This window comes from Pavona decussata, unplaced genomic scaffold (assembly GCF_977016875.1).
Source record: "Pavona decussata unplaced genomic scaffold, jaPavDecu1.1 SCAFFOLD_32, whole genome shotgun sequence".
NCBI lineage: Eukaryota > Metazoa > Cnidaria > Anthozoa > Scleractinia > Agariciidae > Pavona > Pavona decussata.
In genome coordinates, this window is record NW_028145455.1 from 2,054,228 (window position 1) to 2,063,958 (window position 9,731).

A 9,731-nucleotide genomic window follows, 5' to 3' on the forward strand; every position below is an offset into this window, starting at 1 on the left:
CGAGACGAAATCGATTCTCGCGTGCGTGCCTCGTACGCCCGAGTGTAAGGAGGAAAGCGTATTGCAGTCTCGATAGCCTGTTCTAGGCTCCTGGAGAGGGCGAGGGGGACGAAAACAAGGGGGGACTGTCTCAATTGCAGTCTCATTTCCTCGCTCGCTCCATAAACTGGACTATACGAGTGAAGTGATCATACACGTTTCAAGCCCAAGTATGAGAATCAAAGCACTTTGTTCCTTGCCCTTTCTTGCGTGGGCTGCCGTGCTTGTATCGCGAGTCTAAACTCGAACTCCTTACTTCACATGAGCTAGCCTCCCACGCAGTCGTTTTGGGAGGGACGAAAGCGAAAAACATGAAGGAGGCAGGGAACGGGAGAGAGAGAAAGGAAACGCTTGCAGGCGAACCCCAAGCCTGCACAGAAGTCGTTTCCGTTTGTGCGTTTCGGGGTTTTAGTGCAGAAAACTACACGGTAACGCTTACTTCGCATACAACGTCTAAGTTCTCAAAATTCTAGATTTTCGAAGGAGGATTTCAGAGCTACAGGGTGGCTTTTTACGATCGCAAAATTTTTACGATCGCAAAATTTCACCGTCCTCTACTGCGATTCAATGAAGTATTTTTTTGTCAAATTTCTTAATTTAAACAGAGACTAATAGATTTGCCGGATTCACGACCATAGCATCCACAAATACCTTGATGAAATTAATATAGTTTGGGGATAGTTTAGTCCGTATGCTCTACGTGTCACCAATATATCGGATTGATTAGGGTTTTGGCAATTGGGGTGCGTAAATTTTCGGTTTTGATAGTTTTGAATTTGGTTGTTGGTTTTGATCGTTTATTTCGGTTGTGGGTGACTTTTTGTGCAGTTTTCGGTTTCTAATAGACCCATTGACCACCATTCGTCAGGTCATCATCTCATCATTATCGTGCTCACTAATCCAGGATCAAATAGAAGAAAGATCCTCGTAGTTAGTACGCAACTTAAGCAGTTGCGAAAAGAAAGCCGGAAAAAAAATCAGGCTTGAACAGAATTCGAACCCATGACCTCTGCGATGCCGGTGCAGTGCTCTACCAACTGAGCTATCAAGCCAACTGGGAGCTGGTCATATTGTGAGTTTGTAATTATAATATACCCGTGAAGGATGATTAAATGAATGTACATATATGAAACAAATATTTTGAACTGTGGATGAAAGATCAAATAGAAGAAAGATCCTGTTGTGTCCCAGGAGGTCGATACTTACCGATTAAATCCCCCATGGAAGCAGCCGGCACTTCGTTGCAGCGCAACGTCGGTAGTTTCCGTGATCGCGTGACTTTCGATTTTACTCCACAGGTTTGAAAAGAGGCTCACGCTTTCGAAGGTCACGCGATCACGAAAGTTACCCACGTTGCGCTGCAACGACGTGCAGAGTTTTTCCTTTACGTGTTTAACAATGTAGAAAACTTTTAAAAAGATGAAGCCTTAGACCTGATGAATAATTTCAAAACCATTTCCCTCTTAGTCTACTTTTCAGCACTGGGGCCGTCTCCGTTGTTTTGCGTGCGTGACAGCACAATTTGCAACTTCCCGTATGAGGAAAAAAAATGTAAATTCAGTTTCATATGCCACCTTGATGGTTCGTGGTAACTGAAGATATCGGCGCCGCTTTTGCCGCTGTAATTTGCTCGTAGTTCACGTTTCAAATCGAGCGTAGGAACCATCGGTAAGCATTATTTAATCCCGGTTTAATTCATGTTGCCGTTTGCCTTGCTATGGCATTATCATTTATCGATCGGTTGGCAAAAGAAGAATCATGTACACCAACATAGGATAGTTTAGTTTGCTCGTTGAACAATGAATCAGTTGTTTCGTGTATGGTGCGCTTAACGTGCGAATTTAAACTTATACTAAGATATAGAACAGTGCTGCTGAGACGTTCGGCAATCGAACGCAATCGAACTCAATCCATGAATTGAGATTGAAATTCCGTTCGATTGCCTACACCAAGTTTTAAAATATTCCAACAGGCGAAAGTTGAGTTCCAGATGTAGACAGTGCCTTCACGAGTTGTGCTATGATGAGATTACTAAAATAGAGTATGAATAGTCTCTTTTTTTCTCAGCGATTGTAAGTTGAGTGAGCCACGCGAGCACGCGCGACAATTGTTTCCCGCGAGGCGATGAAACGCGTCACGCCCGCGCGCGAGCGAGATTCGCTCGCTTTACTATCCCTAAGAAAAATGAGAGACTGCTAGTGCTTGTGGTCTAAGCTCAAGATGACATCCTTTGATGCCTGAACGTGGACTGAAATTAATTTTCGTTGCCGTGAAACAGAAGGTTACCTAATAGGAAAGCTCACTGAAATGTCAAATATGTGAGGAAACTTAACAGTCAGGGCAAGTTATCCCAGTTGTTGGAGGCTGCAACCTTGGTTGAACCCAAAAGGAGAAAACATTTCCTGTTTTACTCATGAATCAACTGTTGTTGTGAGAAGCATAGTTTTATTTATTCATTAATTTATTTATTTATGTATTTATTTATTTATTTATTTATTTATTTATTTATTTATTTAGTATTGGTGTTGTTGTTCAAAGTCAGAAACATGGTTGTTCTTGCTGTTTGTTTTTTGCTACGTAAACAATGGGGGTTTTTTTGCATTCACTTCTTCTGCATTCACGAGTTGGCTCACAAGAGCATTGATTGGGTTTACATTAGGACTTTAATATACACTGCAGAGTTGATACACTGATCTATCGTTTGTGTCCTTAGTCAGTGCTAGCGGCACAACCTTCATTTGTACCCTTCAGTATTCCAGGTAGGTCTGGCTACAAGTCAAGGTCGCAATAATCACAAAATGCACTTTAGAGCATGGAATTTGGGATTTGGGTAGAATTTCAGCATAAATAACGGTTATAGCTTTCTTAGTAAAATTTGAAGTCCATGCTTAATCACTTTACTTTTTTATAGTTGTGTCCCTCTTGCACGATTGTAATGGCGGCCAGAGAAGACCAACCGGATTTGCTGAGCGCTTACTTGCACCACATGATTTTGGCCAGAACACCAGATGAAGAAGTTATTAGAGATCGCCAGCGGACTGGAAACAACAATCTACACTACGCAGTTCTCCAGAATGACGTCGATGCATGCCTTCGGGAATCCCAAAACGTGAACATAAACGATGCAAATGCAAAAGGCGAAACACCCCTACACATTGCAGCCATGAATACATCTCAAGGAGGCGCCGACCTCATTGACATATTGGTCGTAAAAGGAGGAGATGCTAACTTTCAAAATAAATGGGGACAAACACCCCTTCACTATGCTGCTGTTGCAAATTGTGTAGAAAACCTACAAAAGTTGACCGCAGTGCCAAGTATTGACGTAAATATCGCCGATGTGAATGGTTACAACGCTCTTCATTGTTTGATCTCTAGTGAATTTCCAGGTTTGGATAGTTTTGAAGATTTTGAAGAGGAAGTGGAGGAAGTAAGTCCCGACTTGAAAAAAGCTATAGACATACTTGGAAAGGCTGGAACGCAGATTAACAGCCAGACCAAATACGGGAAGAGCATCCTTCACCTGGCTTCTACTAGAAGAGACAACACTTCTTTGTTAAGGTACATTCTTCATAATTTTCCTGAAATAGATTTGAGAGCAAAGACCCAAATGGGTGAGAACTTTTTACATGTCTACGTAGTTTCAGAAATTTTCGAAGTAGTTTCTGATTTGTTTGATGAAATTGCAGAGAAGAACTTACCTGTTCTGAAAGGATTGTTGAATGATCAAAATGTTCTTGGTAGAACCCCGTGGGGTGACATGATAGATACTGCAAACGTTTCGAAGGAAGTGATCCAGAAAATCTTGTCATACGGAGTGCTCGTAAACACGGAAGATAATCTCGGGAATACAGCGCTGCACAGGATTGCAGGGGTATCAGCTGGAATCTTTTACACTGGAATAATGGACTTGCTGATACAAGGTGGCGCTGATATAAATGCTGAAAATGTTTACAAAGAAACTCCCGGGTTTGTTTTGTTTCTTAGAGCGGTTTTCGATGTTTTCGCGAAATACGAGATGGATTTCAACAGAAAGGATAGATGGGGTCGCAGTCCGCTTGTTTCTATTATGAAACATAGACCGATGCCAGAGCTTCTTAAAAAACTTCTAGAAGATGGCAAAGCAGATGTAAATGCAACGGATGTGTATGGCTCAACTCCACTTCATTTTGCTGCCTATCACAACTATCCAGAGCAAGTAGAATTGCTGCTGAATTATGGTGCGGACAAAAATGCGATTGACGACTTGCAAGACAGACCACTGGATACTGTCAGACGCTATTGTAGCTTTCGATGCCATCACATTTTAGATGAGGATGAGGTGAGTCCTTCGGAGTTCCCCAGGAATAAAACGTTCGACCAGATTCTCTTGGACATGCCAAGGATGATCGCCTCTTCTACCATCACGTCGAAGCAAGATGTACAAACATTCCTTGGCTTACAAGGGAACTCAGATGGATTTACTGATCATCTCATGACATCGCATTACTTTAGACCTGTAGAGATTGCCCAGGAAGTGGAAGCAATTGTCGCTGCAGTCAATGGTCTTGTCGAGTCAATGTGCGTCAAAATAGCTGAATATGATTCTATGTTCGAAATGTCGGTTTTTCCTACCGGAAGCTCTGCTGAAGGAACGAAAGTTGGACGCCCAGATGAATTCGATTTCGTTCTGTGCCTTGACAAGCTGAATGACAAGACTGAAATCGTGTTGACAGAAGCATGTCTGGAAACCGGCTATGCTTGTCTTAGATTTACTGAAAGCCCGGTTTCGAAGGAACACCTGCCGTTTTCTGACGTAGATGGGTACTTTTTAGCATTCCCACTATTGCAACATTTTTTCAGATATTTGAGACGAGCTCTGAATGAAACAGACATGTGGAAAGCTGGAAATTTGTACTACAATTTTGAGGACAAGATGAAGGTACTGCATGGCAAACCTGTGTTCAACTTCAGTGTTTACTGGATGGGATCGATATACAAACAGCTCAAGATAAGCATTGATCTAGTGCCGGCGGTTTACAAGCGAGGATGGTGGCCACCCAACATCAATGCACAAGAAATGCCTCTTGTGCATGAAAGTGTCATCGCTGCAGGGTGTTTCCTAATGTTTCAGACAAGAACGCAAGACTTCGAGGGGAAACGAAATTTCCAGAACGACAGCATCAGTCACACGTGCAGCAGCCAAGAGAATGGAGAAAACTCTGTCAAAAGAAGAATGTTGCGCATCTCGACTGCACCTGCAGAGATAGCTCTGATGAAATCCTTGCCAGAAAATTTTCGAAATGCCTATGTTCTTGCGAAAATAGTGAAAACCAAAGATGTCTGTCCAGAGATCGAAATTGATAAGCTTCCAACAAATCGTTACTCCATATTGAGGAAATTCGAGGAAAGAAAATCACTGCCGGTCAAACCCTCTGCAGTGATAAAAAGCTACATGTTAAAGAACTGTACATTTTATGTTCTACAAGAAATGCCACGTTGTTTGGAGCGCAGCTATTCAGATTTGAACATTTCTGAAATCGCTGCAAAGTTGTACGATTATCTTTTGCTGTTTCACGACGAGCGCTCCATGAAACCGTACTTTCTGCCATTCTCCGACGTCTTTGAGTTTGAAAAAGACGAGCCAAAATCTGCTTTCACAGACTTTATGCTACAAGTCAAACGCGAGTTTAGTATAAAGCTAATACTCAGTCTATTAAACCATCCGTTTCCTGAAATGTGCTTGGCATCCAAAACTGAGACGATGCCTTTTCCATGAAGAGGTAAAACTAATCGTGGGATAGCTTGCACATATACCAGGGACGATTGTAGACAGAACAGAACACCTCAAGTCGACAATCAACTTATCCTCCAGGTCCTTAAGCGACGCATGAGGTTTCTTTACCACAGAAAGGGTTAAATTTCGCTGTAACACCTACAAGCATCCCAGCCACTGAGATAGTTGCTAAGGTTGAATCTGCAATAAGACCCGTTGACGCAGAACAGGCAGACACTGTCAGGAGAAACGTAAACTCTATCCTCCAGAAGGCTAAGCCTCCCGAACCTAATATCACCAGGGAGATGCAACAAACTCTCAAAAGTTTAAAGAGGATAAGTTTATTATGATTCTCCCGGGCAGACAAAGGTCGTGCCAGTGTAGTGCTAGACAAAAACACCTATCGTGATAAAAATGAAAACACTGATTGAGAACGGTCCATACCGACTTCTTAATAAAGACCCAACAGACCGTTTGAGCCGAAAGTTGGCTGAAAAGTTTCTGACACATAAGGACGGTGCCTACTATTGTTACTGCGTATACGTTCTGTGCATCTCGAGATACTCGGGTATCCTATGGGTAGTGCACACTAATGCAACAAACTCTCAAAAGTTTAAAGAGGATAAGTCCATTATGATTCTCCCGGGCAGACAAAGGTCGTGCCAGTGTAGTGCTAGACAAAAACACCTATCATGATAAAAATGAAAACACTGATTGAGAACGGTCCATACCGACTTCTTAATAAAGACCCAACAGACCGTTTGAGCCGAAAGTTGGCTGAAAAGTTTCTGAACCTTAAGGACGGTGCCTACTATTGTTACTGCGTATACGTTCTGTGCATCTCGAGATACTCGGGTATCCTATGGGTAGTGCACACTAATACGGGGTATTTTTGCGCAGTTTAAAACTATGCGGAGAAAGCAGAACTTCGCAAGTGCTCTTGGTATCCAAAAAGAAAGTTTGGGGTAACCATGCATTTTTCAGAGATAATTAAGCTTCTAATTAGGAAAAACTGTCATACATTGCTTTATATTTTGGCGCTTTTTGGAAATATTGTTGTTTAATTATCTCTGAAAAATGCGTGGTTACCCCCAATTTTCTTTTTGGATTTCAATAGCCCTTGCTAAGATCTGCTTTTCCTGCATAGTCATAAGCCGCACAAAAATACTTCTGTATTAGTAGGCACCGTCCTTAAGCGAGGAGGGCACCTGATAGAGTCCTCATATTATAAGATCAGGCCCAAACATAAGCAACCACCTAGAATCTATGGCCTTCCTAAGATACACAAGGTCAATACACCACTGATACCCATAGTTTCTTGTGTGAACACCTTTGCTTATGATCTGTCTTCCTACCTAGCCGATGTGTTAACTCCCTTAACAGGTAAATCAGAGTACACAGTTAACAACTCAGCTCATTTCGTGTCCGCTATGAACGATGGGATGAAAGGGTACTAGAAAGCGAGATCATGGTGTCTTTCGACGTAGAATTGCTGTTTACAAACGTATCGAAGGCGCCGTACAAGCCGTGTTACGGAAACTAAAGGCTCACCCGTGTCTTGCTAACCGCACGGCTTTAACACCTACACAGATTGTGGACCTCTTGGATTTCGTTCTAAGATCCACATACTCCCAGTATGATGGATTAATTTATGAGCAACAAGAGGGAGCAGCCATGGGTAGCCCAGTGACCGTTGTCATAGCTAGCCTCTGCATGGAGGATTTTGAAGAACAAGCTTTGACTTCCGCGCCTTGTATGACTAAGATTTGGAAACGCTATGTGGATGACATCTTGAGTTGTGACAAAATTGACATTTTCTTGCAACACCTCAATAGTCAACAACCGACGATCCGCTTCACTATGGAAACTGAGACTAACAACACCATCCCCTTTCTTGACACGTTGGTAACTAGAGATTCAGATGGCTAACTCTCTGCCAGTGTTTACAGAAAGCCTACACACACTGACCAGTACCTAGCGTATGATTCACACCACCCCAATCTGTAAAACGCGGTATTTTCAAGTGCCTCTACGATAGATCAAAACATCTCATAACTAAACCATCAGTTATCTCTCAAGAAAAGAAACACCTCTCATCAGTTCTTGTTTCTAACGGTTATCCGTTTTCGTTTGTGAAAAACATTACGAAAGTAAAGAAACAAACAGCCACAAAAGAACCTGTGCCCGAAATTAAATCTACTGCGGTGCTACCATACGTCAAAGGGTAATCAGAGGCTCTTCGCCGTTGCCTATAACAGCAGGGTATACGGACAGTACACTCGTAAGCTTAAAGAGGACCTCGGACCGCCAAGGGAACAATTTCTAGTCAGAGCGACAAGGATTGAAACCCTCCAATCAACAACAGCCATAAGAGAGGATCAACAGACACATCTACTTATTCGAAGATAATTTATGGCTTACATTTTCCTAGTTGCAATACGAGCAGTGCTTTGTCACTAAAAGTTTCTCGTAAACTCTGAGTAGCGTAGTACATGCAGGGAGCATGGAGATCAGACCATGTGTCAAGTAGTTGCTTACTCAGACAAGAGCTTAAAAAAAATATAAACTTATAACGCCGCCACAACAAAAAGTGGTCGCGGTCGCTTACAAGAAGTGGTCGCACTTGGAGCTTCGACTGTATAATGATTGAGCAGACCAATTCATTAGTTTGGGTTTGTTTCACAAGACACATTCAGACAAATTGTAAAGAGTCTCTGAGCCACCTCAGCAGATGCCAACAACACAAAAAATCAATCAAAAAAAAAAGAAGAAACGCATGTCACCGCCGGCGACAGTGTTAAAACGCGTTAGAGGAAATCGCAGTTGACTCAGCCGTTTACTTCTTTGCATACATACATGTTAATGTCGAATTTTACAGCGTAACTGTATTTAACAATTAGATTATGAGTTCGAGATTCCTATCGCGTGATAGCTGATGAGGGCGCAGCCCGATTCAGCTATCATGCATTGAAATCGAGAGCGAATAATCTCATTGTTTTAATATAAATCTACTAGTCGTTCAAAACTTACCAAGTAAGTATCTATATCCTCATCGCAGACACTTCGAAAACGCGAGGAAGCGGCCGCCATTTTGTTGAAAACCGCTACTCACTACTGATCTATCACAGAATAGATAGCGAGTAGCGTAGCCAATCAGAGATTAGATTATGAGTTCGAGATTTCTATCGCGTCATGCATAGAAATCGAGAGCGAATAATCTAATTGTTTTAATATAAATCTACTAGTCGTTCAAAACTTACCAAGTAAGTATCTATATCCTCATCGCAGACACTTCGAAAACGCGAGGAAGCGGCCGCCATTTTGTTGAAAACCGCTACTCACTACTGATTTATCACAGAATAGATAGCGAGTAGCGTAGCCAATCAGAGACCGGCATTCGTGATAGAACACTAGTAGTAGTAATAACTAATATCTTCGATAAAGAAATTAGTTAAACTAAACTTACTGTTTACAAATAGACAGCCGGTCATGTTAAAGTTCAATCCGAGTCAGTCAGAGAGAGTAGTGTTCTAATGTTGTCCGAGAGTTCCATAACTTAGCAGTACAGTATTTAAAGGAGTGTATGCCATAAGTAGTTGTCAGCAGCTTGGGAAGGTTTAAAATGTTGGTTACTTCAGTTCCCGCACGTGCTGCCCTTGATCTGGATCAAAACTCTGAGGAAACACATGTCACCTCATTCATCAGCATATCACAATTGGCCTTACTTCTAATTGATTGAGAAAATGACCATGATGGGAGGTTTTTTTTTTTTTTTTTTTCAGTTTTTTTAACCAACGCCCTCGAAATTAAATTCCCAGTGACTTGGGTATTTCTCTCTATATATCCCAACCCAATATATAGAGAGAAAAGCAATGGAACTAAAACTCACTGAAATCGCGCTCAATCGCTCCAAAAACCACATAGGAGAAAGGACAAC

At 41.9% G+C, this 9,731-nt stretch overlaps 1 protein-coding gene across 1 annotated transcript; it reads left to right on the top strand.

The window, feature by feature from the left end:
- Positions 1–1,436: 1,436 nt before the first annotated feature.
- On the top strand, positions 1,437–5,826 carry LOC146484598 (uncharacterized). Its single transcript, XM_085104639.1, has 2 exons — positions 1,437–1,707; positions 2,951–5,826. Exon 2 carries the CDS (start codon positions 2,975–2,977, stop codon positions 5,795–5,797), a length of 2,823 nt encoding a protein of 940 aa, XP_084960765.1. The 5' UTR covers positions 1,437–1,707; positions 2,951–2,974; the 3' UTR covers positions 5,798–5,826.
- Positions 5,827–9,731: the final 3,905 nt, after the last annotated feature.